Raw genomic sequence first — 16,027 nt, forward strand, 5'->3', positions numbered from 1 at the left:
CATGCCACATTTCTCACTTTATTTTCTTTCTTCTTCTAGACTTGTAGAGCTTCTGCAAAGTGTTGCCAAGTCGGAGAAGAAGGACAAGAAATTACCTGGTGTAGTGTTTGATTTGCTACAAGTTTCACTGAAGGAAAATGCCTTTGAACTGTTCTGGAATGAAGGTGTGGAGAATGGGCTATTGAAGGAGAAATCAGGACCTGTGAGGTTTGTTTTAGCACATGTTGTTTGTTGTTTCTGTATTATATTTCTGTTTCTTGCCCCAATCTTTCTGCTGCCCTGTGGTAGGGTGGAGCATATAGTTTTTCATGAACAATTCAAGAGAACTTGCTTTTGGTTGTTTAGGTATTCATGAGAAACTTTATAGGGAGTTAGATTTCTCTTAGAATTGTGACATACAACAAATTTGAGGTTGAATTTAACTAGGACAGGACATAAAGGTGATGCAACTCATTGGGCATAAAAGTGTCTTAAATCTATAGTTTGTTCCTACAAGACTTGTCAGAGGAGCTGTACTGTCCCTTCCTGAAGTGGTTGAGAGGGAGAGTCATTTGGCTTTGGTGTGTGGTTTAAGGACAGCTACTGTATATTCAAACCCTAATTCTGAAACTTGTGCTGGGCTTGTTCTCTGTGGGATGGACTGAACTAAAATGCCTGGATGTGTTTGGGTTCTGACATGGTCTGTGTTTTTAAGTAAGATATGGCTGTGGCTGACATTGTAACAGTAGCTATTTCAGCCTCTTTCTCCAAGTCTAATACTAGATCTTTGTAGGATTATTTAAGTTGTCTGTTGAGACTCATGCTGTATAAAAATGATGTAAAATCAGGAACACAAATCTGTGAGCATTTTGAGGGAGCATAACTTAATTTGGATGATAGCAAGGCAGTCTGTGGCCAGGTTTAAATCTCCCATAGATCAAGAGTTTAAAAGTTGCAGAGATGTACCTACAAAAAAATTTCTTAACATATTACATGACTATCATAGCAAAAGGAAACCATTTTCCAAGTCTGAGCAGTTTAAGTCTTGTTTTACTTCTTGGGTAAGTCTGAAAATACCCTTTGTATGCTCAAAAGTGTTGCTTTTTTTTTAGCCTGATTTCCTGCTAGTGCTGTCTATCTAATAACTCCTGAGCCTATTGGGCAATTTGAATCAAATTTGACAGGGAGTTGTTACCAAAACTAAGTTGCTGTCAAAAATAAGTAAATTTGCATAGTCAAAAACTAATTAGGACTGTGGAAATAAAATATCCAGGGAGAAGAGATCCAGAAAGTGGACTGAGGAAGGAACTGCTGGTGAGGACTCATCTATTTCTAGACAGTGGAGAACCTGCTACAGGGAGAGATGTTAGCAGCTGCGCTAGTCAGAAGAAAAGCTTTGGGCAGGAGGATTTTTGAACACAGACTCCATGAATTCTGCTCCGGGGAGATCTTATAGCGGCCTTCCAATACCTGAAGGGGCTACAAGAAAGCTGGGGAAGGACTTTTCATAAGGGCAGTTAATGACAAAACAAGGGGAAATGGGTTTAAGCTGAAAGAGGGGAGGTTTAGATGAGATATTAGGAAGAAGTTCTTCACTGTGAGGGTGGTGAGACACTGGAACAGGTTGCCCAAGGAAGTTGTGGATGCCCCCTCCCTGGAAGTCTTGAAGGCCAGGCTGGATGAGGCTTTGAGCAACCTGGTCTAGTGGAAGGTGTCCCTGCTGCTGGCAGGGGTATTGGTACTGGATGAGCTTTAAGGTCCCTTCCAACCCAAATCATTCTATGATTCTATGAATTTTTTACTTCTGCCTTCCCATGTGCTCCCTGCAGCCTGCCCTGCCACCACTTCTCTGTCTTACCCTTGTGTGTGACTTTACTGCTGTGCCTCTACCTGAGGGGATCTTCTTTCTTTCCACCCAGCTACATGTGCTTCCGGTTGCTGGGCAGTGCCCTCCCCTCCTTGTCTCTGGATCAGCTGCAGATGGTTCTCAAAGGGAAGGTGATGCAGCACTATGGAGAACACGTGGTAACGACTCAGGTGGGTCTTCTGAAAGGGCTAAAGACCTTGTTCTGAGCAGAAGTCCTCTCCACCCCTCTTTCTAGTTTCACATTGTCTTGTATAAAAAGAAGTTCATGTAATTTTAGACCTTGGACTCTGACTGAAAACAAGGTTATTGTGTGGTCACTGGTTGCAGTGGGCTGAGTATAGATTGGTTAATCCTCATTGCCTGCTTGTGTATTTTTTTTCAGACTTACTTTTAAGGGTTTGGAAATTGTCCAGCACTGAGCCACCTGATTTCATTAATGTTGCTGAGAAAGCTCTAATGATGGGGGAAGCAGAGGGAGGACAGTCCTCAGCATATTGACAATGTCACGTGTCATCCTTTAACAGTCCTTTTGATTTTGCGTGTCCAGAAGCTCCTTTTTGTCTGTCGTTGTGCTGGGTGTTGCAGGAACATTTGAAGGCAAAGACAAAAAGGGACAATTCATGCTTTTGTTTACCTTCAATAAGCACATCTGAGGTTTAAGCACAAATTTTATTTGGGAATTGGATTTTGGAACTCCTCTTCCTCCTTCCCTCCTGGGAAGCCAGCAAACAACACAGCCCTGCAGTAAAAGAAGAATAAAAGGGGAGTACTGATAAAAACAGGCTTGGACTTGGCTTTTTGTGGTAACATAATCCTAAGCCTTCTCATGTGGGCCCAAAAATCATTTCCACTCTCTTGGGAGGAATAGGACTTTGCAGTCTTTCCATTCTGGTATCAAAGCAGCAATAGATGTATGGGTTTGCACTGAAAATAATGCTTACCGTGGTGCCTCCCTGTATGGATCAGCTTTCTCCCCGGTTTATCCACTGACTTAGTTGCTTTCCTGTTTCTTGCTTTTTATGCTTGTTTCAGAGTGAGTTAGGCTGTCTTCTGTGTACATCAAAAAAATTGTTAATGTAATTCCTGCCTGAAACGCACAAATCCACTGAAGACAATGGTTGACTAAAAGGAAAGAGAAACCCTTAATATTTTTGATGAGGAAGAAGTAGAAAAGATCTTAGTTTGAATTTGCTGTTGTTGTTTTTGTGGGTTTGGTTTGTTTGTGTTGGAAACCAAATACTGTTATCATGTACTTTCTTAGGGGATTCTGGTTGTTGGAGATGGAACTAGACAAAGCTTGAGTCTGATATTTACTAACAGTTATCTTCCTGCATCAATTTTTTTTTAACAGGGGAGCAAATGTACTTGATTTACTGTTGTCGAGAGGTGATTGAAACCCCTGTTGTGAGTTATCAGCCTGTTTACAGCAGTCTCTCCTGGAGTTTTTCTCCTAGCTTTTGTACTGATGCACAAGTATTGAGTTCTCCAGCAGCGGAAGCAGGAGCTTGCTGAGTTGTGTTTTGTGGGAGATTTCTTGCAGGGGTATTTATGTTACAATTAGATGCATTTGTAGTTAATTAGAAATAAATAGCCCCTTTACTTAAATTAATAGTGTTCCCTAGACTTTCATTACTGTTTCTGCTCCTGCCAGGTCACTGTATTGATTGTGACACTATACCAACAAGTTGTTTTATTAATTTACAAAAGTTGGGTTGCATTTTTTTGAATGAAGCCACAACTTGCCTCCTTCAGGGTTTCTCCTGTTATGCTGTTGTTATTTCCAGAACAAATGAGTGGGATTGAACGCTGTGGGCTGTGAAAGAACATAAGGAAATGGGATGTGTGGTGCGAGGTGGGACATGGCCTGGTGGTCTGCACGCTGCTGGACAGCCATATGCTTTGCAGATCTGGCAGGACTGAGGACAGGACTTAGCACAAAACAGCAACACCTCAGGATACAGTTTTTAGGTTAAACACGTCAGCTCTCCCTCCTTTCAGAGTGCCTCAACACTGCTGAGACACCAGGGAGAGAAGATGGGATTTCTTCTACCCACTGTAGGTCAGAAGGCTCCAGGGCTACTAGATGAGGCCAGAACTGATGTGGGGGAATTTCCAAATTGAGGGAAAGTCTGAGGCAGATGATGTGAGAAACATCCTGGGCTTTCACCCAGAGTAAGAGTGGATCAGCCTAGCAGTTAGCTGCACTGGCCAGCATGTGGTCCAGCCTGCAGAAACCTGACTGTTTGGGAAGGTGCAGATTAAAGGGTTGAAACTGGTAGATGACAGGATTCTGTGGTTGCTTAGAGTTTGCTCCTATGTGAGGAAGACCAGGAGGTAAAATTAATGACATGCTGTATGCCTTATGACAAACGTTCAGGCACCTGACTTCAATTTACTTACTGCAGTCAGATATGTAAAGTGTTTTGTACTCCTAAAGACACTCAGACTCAGTGTGAGGTTCCTAACCTGCTTGTTGGACCATGTTTTTCAGCTTCCAGACCGATTTAAGTTTGCTCCAGAGATGGAAGCGTATGTAGATGAGTTTCTGAGCAGCTGTGATGACCTGGAGAAGCAGCTGGCAGTGATAATCGGCTTCTCTACTCTCACCAATCAAGGTTACCCAGTGTTCTCCAGCTCTTCCAGGGTAGTCAGACATCTGCAGCCAGAGGCATTGCAAAAATACATTGGCTGGCTCAAAGACATGTTCCTCAGGCCAGACTTTGACTGTTGTTTGGACTTCTCAAGTAACCGGCAAAAACAAACCCAGGAAAATGTAAACATGTGAGTGTACAGATGATGCACCTTCCTCTTCTCTTTCTGTTTTGTGGTTAGAGTAGCTCCATGTGTGACGTCTGGCTTGGACAGCCAGTGTTTGCTGGTTCCCTTGCCTTGAGTTTACAGTTGTCACCTGTTCCATTTCCTCTGTCCCAGAAGGTTTAGTCCCAGTATCTGACACTTTTTCCTGGGACAAAATTCAATTCTGCAAATAGGAGCAAAAGTGGTGAGAACCAGCCAGCCTGACCGAAGCAGACTGGAGCACCACAAGCCTTTTATCTTGTTTTTCTAGCCCTGACAACTGCTTTGGCAAAAATATCCAGCGACTTCCTTTTTCACTACAGACTCAGGTCTTTGTAGGAATTGTGTGTCCCTTTTATCTGACTGTTAAACTGGCCTGAGTGCTCTTGTCTCCTTGGCCCACAGCAGAGCACCCACTTCATTGTCTCAAGAGTAGCCTGTAATACTTACATCCTTGACAGGCATTTGTAGCAATTTCTAGCTAGGAAAACTTCCCAAGAGAAAGTTCTATCCTCCTTGATGCTGCTGCTTGCTGAATAACCACAACTTGGTGCTATGTGTACCGGGTTACTTGCAGGGGCTTCTTCCAAAGAAGATGTAAGCTGTTAAAGCAGTGTGTTTGTGTGCTATTTGTGCACTTAGAACTTCACTCGACTGACCACGGCAATTCTTGAAGTGCTTTTTGCTAAACTGCAGTACTTCGATGGGGTACACAGACTGTCTTTTGCACAGTAAAAAGCAAACTTGGGAAGATTTTTTCTCTTCTTATGTACCTGTTGCTTTCTTACTCTATAACTTTGCCATCTTTAGTGTGAAGCCTCTTAAGTATCTGAAAGTCACTTCTTGCTGTAGTGGATTGTGTGGTTTGTGTTTATTTTGGGATAGTGTTTAAACTACTAATTGTGTCCACTTCTGTATTGAAAGAACACAACGTAAGATTGCTCGATTAAGAAAATGGATCATCCACCGACTTGCTAACATCATTGAAAATACAGTGAAAAAAGAAGAGAGCCTTGTGATGGACGTTTCCAGGTGAGAATGGTTTAAAGACTTAATGCCACATGTGCTTGGAATAATTTTGTTTAGGTCCATAGGAGTCTTTGAAGTAAGCTGTCACCATGGCACTGGACAAATTCAGTAGGGGAAATATTCCATAACACAAATCATTCAGGAGACTAGGTTCTGTTTTACAAATTCCTTCTGCAACCTTGGACAAACTCTTTTCATAAGTAGTTCATGCACTTAAAATCACCTTAGTCACATTTGTTGTCAGTAAAGTTTAGGTTCCTGCGTACCTAGACTGCTTGAAGATGTTACAAGTAATCTTTGCAGCAGATCTTAACAAGTTTTTATCTGTCAGTTTAAAAGTCTTGGAGAATATGACCCAAATCTGACAGTCTGTGTATTGTATTGTGAGACCTCAAGTGTTGGCACATCACTTTTGTGAAGTCCTTAGCATCCTTCTCTCTTCTTTACCCTGTGGACTTTGTGGAAAGGATCTCATTGTAAACAGTGACTTTTTTCAGTCCTTGGACATCCTTGAATAAAAATGTGGTGAATATGTGGTGCTGTTTGGTTTGCACACATGGGCTGGTTTTGCTTTGACCAAGCTGGTTCTTCATTTTGTTCTTGTTTCTGTCCGTTCTAGGTTTTGCCTCTTCCATGCTTTCTTTGAGACTAAGAAGAAGACTTCCCAGATACCCGAGACGAATGTCCTTCCATCAGAGCCCCTAGATGAACAGGCTCATTCAGTGGCAGAAAACTACTTCTTTGGGTAAGGATTTTGCTTGCATGCTTTGAGCTTGGAAATGTCTCTTTTTTTTCCTGAGGGCAAGATCAGCCTGCAAATGGCAGGGCAAGAGGTTTGGGATTGTGAGCTGCTATTGGAGCATTTGTTTGACTTTAGGACCAGGAAATGGTGCCTTTTTTAAGGAGATCCTAGACAGATTTCCTAAAGATCCTGAAGTTTTGTCCAATAAATCCATAATTTTGCATGGCAAACCTGCAGAGTATGTGTGTGGTGATCAGGTACGTGTAGAGTTGAGCTCAGACTGCTTTTTCTTATATTTCCATTGCAAGCTAGAAATGGAAGGACCCAAGAGAGGTGGTGGGGCTGTATGGGTTGCTGTTGGCTTTCTATGTGTTCTGCTTACAAACTGCTGATGGCTCTGTGGTCCTCCCTGTACTAAGGGAGATAGAGTTGGTGATAATAGATACTTCTAGGTGATTGCCAAAGCTGGTGCTCCATCTTCAGTAAAGGGAAAGCAGAGGACATGGTGGGACACAGAATGGGAAACAACTGAGAATAATAGTGTCTTTGAGGGCACCAGGTGTGCTTGGGGACACCGAGACAATGCGCTACACTTTACTGTGCATGGATACATGCATGGGTTGAAATTTAGCTCCTGTGAATCTGGGTTGCAATGAGTGGGTGACCAGAGCTCTGAGATGAGACTGCTTTACCAGTGGGCATTGTTTTGGAAAGTGTGAGAAGGCCATCTGGTTCCTCTGACAGGAACATGTTGGCTGTTTTTTCTTTGCAGGCTACTTCAGACTTTAAACACCTTGTCAGTTTTGGGGGATACAGCAAAGGCTTCAGCCTTGAGGGAGAAGCACATCCACGGTGTGACTGCAGATGGGAAGCTGTGGATCTTTCTCCTTGTTGAGTATGCCAACAAGCTGCTCTCCAGTGAGCATGTCAAAGCTGTGAAGCCTTTTACCAAGGAACAGAGGGAAGCCTGGGAGAGGTGAGATTGGGCCAATGAAAGAGAAATTGTATTCTGTCATCCTGCCACTGTTCTGGCCGCTGTAGCAGAACCATTTCACAGCAGTGGCAGTTCTCCTTCTTCCCTTTGAGTATCCTGTACCCACGACCGGGTTTCAGGATGCCTCACTCTTTCTCATCACCATGTTACTTTCTTCCTGTTCCTTCTGCATATTAACTATGTATAGGTGGCCATGTCCTTTTCTAGCTTTGCTCATAATCCCTCTCCCAAACATGATTGTTAATAACTCTGCTAATCTTTTCTCCTAATAATGCCTATACTAACTTCTCAATGTCTCTTTTCTGGTGCTTTTTTCTGAGCTTGATTTCCCATAAAGGCCTATAGCTTCACTATAGTATTAGGAATCTAGCCCGTGCTCAAGTATAGAGGTTTTTATAAGCCACCCAAGGTGAGATACTACTGTTAGGTTGACTCAAATTGTGAAAAAGACTCAAAACGGTTTCTTTCTTCAGAACACTTCAGTCTGTGAAGAATCTGCAGAAGAAGGAAAACAAATCAGACAGTGCCAAAGTCACTGCTTTCCAGCAGCTTCTGCTTTTAATGGCCATTCATCTTTTCAAGGTAAGAGCTGTGAAGCATATTTGAGTGGTGTAAAATGGGCTGATAGCTGGGCTTTCTGAACACTGAGCTGGAGAGTTTTTTTGTGTTCAGAGATCCAATCTTTCACAGCCACTGGCTTCTAGAAATGGGCAATTTCTAAATGTACAGGGGCAAAGCTTGACCTGAGCACTACTTTTGCCCTTGATTTGCTGTTGAGTGGAAGAATTTTTACTTAGATTAATATTTTCTTCTCTAAAGGAGTTGTAGTAGCTGCTTTTAGTATCTGTATCTATTTAGAGAGGTCCTTGGATTCGGGGTATATTCCTTCTGTTGCTGTTGGTAGTAAGGAATTCAGAAAGGGTATTTACTGTCTGCTTGTGATCAAACAGAATCAGTCTGAAACAATGGACGTTCTGAGTGACCTTCTGAACTGCACAGAGAGGGCATTCAGCAAAGAACCTAAGAAGAAAAAGACTGGTGAGTCCTTCCCATGGAAAGAAATGGAGTGGGATTGTTAATGGTCTGTCAAAAGACAGAAGATGGCAGTTCTGCCATGAGTTACTTTTGCTGACTAGCTGCTGATTGTTTTAATGCAGCCAAGTAGATGCCACGTGATTTGCAGAACTGCTAATCTAAGGAATGATTTAATGAACAGTAGGTTTTGTTACCTGGTAAGGCTTTGGAGTGGCCTAAAGACAATTTCAAACATGTAGCTTTCCAATACAGCTACGATCTTTAGCTTCACACTTGACTGTTTCTGATCTGTGTTGCTCAATGTGTACTTCTAATAGTCAGCTAGAAGGACTATATTTTTTATCTTGGTGAATTTTTATGTAGTCTCTTACTGATGCAGTTTTTTTACCCCTTACTGCCATTCTTTGTTTGTTCCTGTACAGATAACACCGAGCCAGGATGGGTTGAGGTGATGGTGGAAATCCTTCTCTCCCTCCTTGTCCAGCCCAGCCTACTCATACGTCGGATTTCCAAGAGCGTGTTTGTACGGATATGCCCTAATCTGACCAAGAGGGGCTTGCAGCTGATCCTGGATGTAAGTCAGGCACTAGCAGGCCCTTGTAATTTTTGCCTCTATCATCCCTAACAGATTCTAGTGGAAGGTGTCCCTGCTGATGGCAGGGGGCTTGGAACTAGATGAACTTTAAGGTCCTTTCCAACCCAAACCAGTCTGTGATTCTGTGATACAGAAGTATGTTTCTCTTTTGGCATTAAATAAAAGCCTCCCTGATCTAGAAAATGTCTGACAATATGTGCTACTGAATTGCAAATGTAACTTACAGGGAGTTGGTTTTGGGTTTGTTTGCTTGTTTGTTTGTTTGTTTGGGTTTTTTTTTAAGGGAGCCTGAGGTCTGCTGACTTTAAGCTCTACTCTAGTAGTTTTAGGCTGAAGAAATTCCTGGGTCATTGTATATGGCTGGTAGATTTTATATATGAGTATAAATGGTAACAACTCTTTCTAGAAAGGCTAAGCATAGAGGTGCTAAAAATAAGTGACACTGAAAATCTGAATTGGTTGTACCGCTGAGTAAGGTGGTGTCTTCTGAGAGAGTAATATGTGGGTTGCAAAGATGTGCTGTCATGTACTTCATACAGTGAACATAATACTTCATTTGTAGCAAATCAAAATGTGTGATGTCACCAAGCTCTTCAGTTTTCTTCACTTTTTTTGTTACTTACAGAAAGAACTGAGTATATTAACAAACATGGTGTTAAAACCTAGAATGTTGAATGCCCTTACTTACTCTTTCATTATTCACCTGGTGTACTGTGCTGAAATTCCTGTCTGTTGTACAAGAAATGCATGAAAACAAAACACTGAAAAAACACGAGTCTCTCTTTTTTCAGGTGCTTGACCCATACCAAGAGCAAAATGAAGAAAGTGCTGTTGTTGTGATGGAAGAATCAAACAAAAAGATCAAATCTGCACAGGACACGGTAACTGATGAGCTGTTGCCAGTGACAAATACTCTTCAGACTTTAACTGTTTAAAAATGTTTCTCCTGATCTGTGGTAAAAGACATAATTGCATTGCTGTGCCTTAAGTAAAGTGACTGTTGCTCTATTACTGTTTATTTCAAAAGTGGAAGACAGAAATGGCTTGTTGGAAGTGCATGTTTGTTAGTCTCTTGGCTTTGAAGAAAAATGCTGTTTTGGGTACGACTGTTTGAATAGGTAACTTCCTGAGAAGAGATGACTGCATCCTGAAATCAGCACAGGCAGCCACAGGCTGCATCGTTTCTGTGATGTGCAGCCATCTGAATTCAAGATCTTAGGTTTTCAGAACTGCAGAGATTTGAGTCTCAAAGCATTATAAGCATTTGCAGAAAGGAAAGCCAGATGGGGGCTGTTACTTCAGATGTTCTTTCGGAGCTTCTTTTTGGTAGTCATTTAATAAGACAGAAGTCTGTATTATGTTCTGCTTTTAGCTCTTGAAGATCTGGTATCTCGTTATCTGAGGTGTCTTTACTTGACTCTCTGGGCTGGAACCAAGGCAGTGGGATGAGGGGAGGCTTCAGTTTCTATTTCTGGACAGTGACACACCTGAGAATTTAGTATAGCTCGATGTATGTTCAGGTCAGGAGATTTAACTTTTCTTCCTCAGGACGAGGAAGGAAGCGAAGACTCCTCAGATGATGGCGACACTGATGAAGAGAATGACAGTGGAGATGAGGAAAAGAATGAAGAAGTTGATGAGGATTTTCGCAGTCAGCTGATGAATGTTCTTCAAGCAGGGAATACATTGGTATGTTTTCACTGCCTCCCTTGATACAGATACCAGGAGGTTTAGGGTGGTAGAAGATGCCTAATACCTACATCCTGTCTGAGCCCATGCATTAATAACCTGGCAGTTATCTTTGTATGGCATTTGAAGCAGGAGGTGAGGATCTTCAAAGCAAGCTGTGGGAATAAGTCTCTTGTTCTTTTATTTATTGTTAGTGTGTCTTGAGTGGTTTAGCTTATCTGGTCTGGCCTGATCTAGCTTGTGTGCCTGCCTGTAATAAATGAGATTGATGTGAACTAAAGCACTGAGATACTGTTATGTGGTGCCTGTATTGGCTGGCCTGTGTGGAGCACTGTCATCCCTGTAGGCTGCTGTGGAGACTTCTTGTAGCAACACTGGAGTGTGGTTTGATGATTTCTGAAAAGGCTACAGACACAGCAGCACATTAACCTCTACTGAAGGAGGAACAGCAGAGAAAGAGTCATTGTCAAAACCTCAACCTCTGCCCTCTCCTCATCCTCTAGCTCTGTGTGTTAGTACTGTGCAGCCAGGGCTACCCGATAGGAAATATAAGCAAGATTTCTTGTGTGCCTGAGCATCTCTTTTCCCTCCCCACATGGTTATCCTGGGTCTAGAGGAAGCTACATCCCTACTGTGATTGAGAGGCTGATCTTGCCTGTGGTTCTCTTCCCCACTGTCTTTTTGAAGTATATGAGATGACATGTTGTTTTTGCATTCTAAAAACAAAAGGGAGGAGAAGAGAGTGATGAAGAGCTGGATGATGAAGCTATGATGGCTCTTGACAAGAACATCTCAGCCCTTTTTGCAGAGCAGCAGAAACGGATCCAGGCAAAGAAGGATGAGAAAGACAGGATGCGGAAAGAGAAGATCCTACGGAGGGATTTCAAGATTAAGGTGGGAGATAAGTGTTTGATGTGAAGACCTCTGGCTTACTAGCACGTTAGTTGTAGCCTGCTGCATGCCATGAGCTGCTTAACAGTAAACAGCTTGGACATTCATGTCTGTCATAAGCTCCTGGAGGTTGGGACTGGATTGTTCTGGCTTTGTACAGCACCTGGCACAGCAAGATTGAGGTCAGTGACTGCGGGCTTCACATGCCTACTTCAAAACAAAATCCAGGACTGTGCTATCAGAAAGTGAACTGTGGTTTCCATTTGCTGATCTGAAATGCTTCAGTTTACGAGATCCTTCCCCACACCTACCCAAAGGCAGATGCATGTCAGTTTTTGTAAACTGCACAAACTTGATGTGCCTCAGTGTGACGTGCATAAAATCCCTCTGGTAATTTTCCAATGTAAGCTGCCTTTTTGGCTTGTTACAGTAATGAAATCGGGATTATGGGGAACACTCCCTGGTTATTTGTGACTGTAATACTGACCTCAGGCCACCGGGTGACAGTGTGGACTGTCCAGGATATTCAGGCATCCAGGAACAGCTCCAGCCTCATGTAGAGAAATGTCTGGTATCAGATTAGCCAGGATGAAGACTGAATGGTGTAGCAAGTCATTGGCTTTACTGCATTTTCACTCTGAAGCTGTGCTAGAAGAGGCTGGTTTTATGATAATGCACTGTCTGGGAGTCAAGAGGACCTTGCAGGGGAGAGAGCTACCAGTCAATGGGTCTAACAGAGATATGTGCCCAGTTACAGTGGCTGCAGGTCTGGCCAGGTGGTAGTAATTCTTATAACTGCTGTTTCTAAATGGTGTCACTGCACAAAATAGACTGAAGTCAACAGACAGCCTTTCATCTTCAGTTTCAGATTTCTAATTTTCAGTTTATCAAGTGCTAGCATTACAGCTGATAGCAGAAGGTACGTAGATCTCAGCTACAAACAGTTTCCTTCAGCCCCGTGTAGGTGCTGTGTAGCCCACTCAGGTCTGAAAGAGCTGCTCTGGGTAGATCCATCACGTTTCCCTGTCTGCATTAGGTCTCGTGTCAGTAACTCTGTGTTTGCAGGTGCTGGATCTGATTGAAGCATTCCTGAATAAACAGTCAGAGAGCCCGCTGGTGTTTGACGTCATCGAGCCCCTGCTTCGGGTGATTGAACAGTGCATGAGCTCAGACTCTGACAAGCAGGAGGTTGATTTCCTCCAGAAAACAGCCAATATCTTCAAGTAAGTGTCCTTAGTCCTCCAGAGAATAGATGGTAGCTTTTGATAGATACTAGTGGTGCTGGTTGAATCCCAGAAATTGCTCTTTCTAAGGCTGAAGACAATTGCTCTGCTTATAGATTATATAGAATTAGGTTACCTGCACCACATCTGCACACAGTGCATAGTCACAACCTGCAGGAAAGAAATTGGGATCTGGGTTTTCTAGTCTAAGGGACTTCAAGTATCAAACCTGTCTGCAGGTAGAAACCTTAAGAACAAACATTGGTATTGCAGGCACGATGCCATGTCACTGAGTATCTCCACAGACCTCTGACCTCCAAGTCAGACCACACATAATAGCTCCCTAGGCTTACAGAGATGCTGCTGTGGCTGGAATGAAACTCCCAACAAGTTATTATTGAGACAGAGTGCAGATTCTCTCTGTTCACAGCCAGGAGTGAGGCATGATACAAGCTGGACACAGACATAATGCCTGGTGTGTGACACGATGTGTCCTCTGTACCCCACTCCCTGACATCTTCAGCGTTGCTCTAAAGCATTTTCAGTGCTGCTCTCTACCCCCTGTTAAGAATGAGTTCTGCAGTAACGGGGTTTGAGGCAGCCAGTCCACTTTGTGGAACCTCTGGAGGAAGGTTGACTCTGATGCCTAAATAGATGCTTGAATGTGAAGAGCAGTAGGTCCCCTCATCCTTTTCTACAGCAATGGTTGCCTCTTGCTGCCCACAGCTGGCACCATTTTTGTTCATGTGTTGGCCTGATCTTATGGCTCATAAGCATCTGTTCCCCAAAGCTCTTTCTGTAGGTAATGGCCTTGGGTTTGTTTTTAATCCTCTTTCAGGAACTCATTATGCCAAACTAAGAAGTATTGCAAGAATGTGGATGCCCTACAAGAAGATTTGCATGCTTTCATGGAGAGGCTTGTGAAAAAAGCCTGCAAGCACACTGTCTCTTCAGTGGCTCTCTATTATTTCAGGTGAGTGTTAAAAAGGAATGTCTCTACTCGGTGCTGTGGCCATGGCTGGTCTGTAAGAGGACATAATGTTGCATCTTAAAACAGTTCAGAGAACTGAGAGGCTCAGCGAAGGCTGGGTGCCAAGCATCTGTGTCTTACATGAGGACTGGTCAATCATCCTGGCAGTCTGGAGCATTTTCAAACAGATGTCCATTTTTTGATGATCATCTTCTCTGGGGTCTGTGATACAGGAATGGTCTGGCGCAGCTTTGCTGATAGTGATGGGACGTGATTCCTTGAGGCTTCATCTGGGAGTAATGAATTGTGTGTGATTCAGTGTGGGGATGAGTGTAGTTCATAGGCAATCTGAAATGATCATTCTACACATCCTCTGGTTTCCTGTTTCCATGATAGCATGATGGCGATGACAATAATAATTAATAGGTCCTGACTTTATGTACTGGTTTTCACTCCTTTGCCACTGAATACAGTGAATTTGGGATAAGCCATATGTGTATCTGTTAGGAAGCATGAGCAATCTTGCTGTTTCCTGGTGTAAATGGGAGTGCCATTTACTAGTAGGCTCTCATGTGACTTGCAGGTAGTTTCAGGAGGACTTTCATACTCTGACATTTCTCAACACGACTGTGTATGACCATGTTGTGTGGTCAGCCCAGTGCCATTGGGCAGCGTTGCTCTGCAGCACACCCGGCCCATCACTGTGTAGGAACCGTGATACTGGCTGACTGTGTGTGCTGTGTGGCTCCCTGACAGCTTCCTGGCAGTGGCGGTCCTGAGTGGAGCTGTGTCTGCTTAATACAACGTTATGTCCCCTCCCTGGAAGTGTTCAAGGCCAGGTTGGATGAGGCTGTGGGCAACCTGGTCTAGTGGAAGGTGTCCCTGCTGATGGCAGAGGGCTTGGAACTGGATGATCATAGAATCATAGACTGGCTTGGGTTGGAAGATCATCATGATCTTAATGGTCCCTTCCAACCCAAACCAGTCAATGATCCTATGACTATTTCTCCAAAGCAGCAGGCTGTCTGCGTGCTCTCTCAGTTGTTCTGCCCGAGTTCTCCAGGCACGCAGCAGCCGGGGCTGAGAGGGCTGCACTGCCACCCTGACTGAGCTGTGCAGGCTCGGAAATCCTGGGCGAATGCAGATGTCCTCAAGCAGTGCTAGTGGAAAGCATGAGCTTGAGGAGACCAGGCTGATAGTGGGGATGTCTTGACTGCAGTGAGAGATACTGAAATGATGCAGCCTCCTAAGATTTATTTGTCTTTAAGTCTGGCAAGAGTGGGTTAGACTGGGAGAAGGGGCCCTCCTGGTCTCTTTAACCCCTCTTGGTACAGAATAAGCTGCCTGCATTGCTTGGCCTCTGCCCTCAGGTGACTTTGCAGTGGCACTGTGACACTGTAGTAACTGTTATGTTCTTCCCTTTGCCTTTTCTTTTTTAGTGCCTCGTTGTACCTGCTCAAAGTGTTAAAAGGAAACACGTCTGATAAGTCATCAACTGCTCCTACTTCTCTGCCAGAGAAAGAGAGCGACACCATCCCGCAGGCTTGTCAGGTAGGACAGCAGGCTGCTTCTGGGGCACTGGTTTTTGCCAGTAAAGTTGCATTGCCCCATTCTGCTGAGTGAGCCGTGCTTATTCAGTCTGACTGTTCCTGCTGCCTGCAGACACCTCTAGGGGATTGCTTTTCTGTAGAGCTGTCGCATTCCCCATCCCCTTCTGGCCCTGGTCCGCCTCCTGCCTTTGCAGGGCCTGCTTGCCCATAGCCACTAGGGGCTGCTGATGCACAGTGGATCCAGGTTAATCACCTAAGAAGCCTGATGTATATTTATGCTGCTCTCTTGGCTGATTTGCTGTTTTTTTCCATTAACCTCTTGGCAATCACTGTTGTGTTCTTTTCTGGGAGGGTGCTGAGGAGGCACAGGACAGTGGTGGATGAAAGTGAATTTCTATTTCTCTGAGGTTTGGGCTGAGTTATCTCAGGGTGAAGACAGTGTGGAGCAGCCCTGATTTCAGTGGTAGTTGTTTGCAGGGAAACTCTTCATCTAGTTGTGCTGTGGGTATCTGTTACTCAGGGAGCCTTGGCAGCTGGTTCCCTTTCACCTCTGCTGAGTTTCACAGGTCTCTGAATTTGGTGGCCTTTTATATTGGGCAGCCCAGTCCAGTTACCTCCACTAGAAACTTGGCGAGTAGTGTTTCACCAGCTAGCCTGATACTTGCCT

The 16,027-nt window shown here is 43.8% G+C and overlaps 1 protein-coding gene across 1 annotated transcript in view; it reads left to right on the forward strand.

Annotated features, from left to right (window-relative positions):
- Window positions 1–16,027, forward strand: part of MYBBP1A (MYB binding protein 1a) — a gene marked incomplete at its 5' end in the record, with an annotated part of 59,757 nt that overhangs the window by 3,280 nt on the left and 40,450 nt on the right. The window contains 15 exons of the mRNA XM_010164142.1: window positions 40–207; window positions 1,899–2,016; window positions 4,338–4,627; window positions 5,567–5,674; window positions 6,291–6,416; window positions 7,186–7,389; window positions 7,881–7,989; window positions 8,358–8,445; window positions 8,865–9,016; window positions 9,829–9,918; window positions 10,586–10,726; window positions 11,456–11,620; window positions 12,683–12,840; window positions 13,679–13,813; window positions 15,250–15,361. Of these exons, the coding sequence (XP_010162444.1) occupies window positions 40–207; window positions 1,899–2,016; window positions 4,338–4,627; window positions 5,567–5,674; window positions 6,291–6,416; window positions 7,186–7,389; window positions 7,881–7,989; window positions 8,358–8,445; window positions 8,865–9,016; window positions 9,829–9,918; window positions 10,586–10,726; window positions 11,456–11,620; window positions 12,683–12,840; window positions 13,679–13,813; window positions 15,250–15,361 (2,164 nt within the window). The remainder of the gene's footprint in view (window positions 1–39; window positions 208–1,898; window positions 2,017–4,337; window positions 4,628–5,566; window positions 5,675–6,290; window positions 6,417–7,185; window positions 7,390–7,880; window positions 7,990–8,357; window positions 8,446–8,864; window positions 9,017–9,828; window positions 9,919–10,585; window positions 10,727–11,455; window positions 11,621–12,682; window positions 12,841–13,678; window positions 13,814–15,249; window positions 15,362–16,027) is intronic.

The sequence above is a fragment of the Antrostomus carolinensis genome, unplaced genomic scaffold, assembly GCF_000700745.2.
Source record: "Antrostomus carolinensis isolate BGI_N321 unplaced genomic scaffold, ASM70074v2 scaffold23093, whole genome shotgun sequence".
NCBI classification, from domain to species: Eukaryota; Metazoa; Chordata; class Aves; order Caprimulgiformes; family Caprimulgidae; genus Antrostomus; species Antrostomus carolinensis.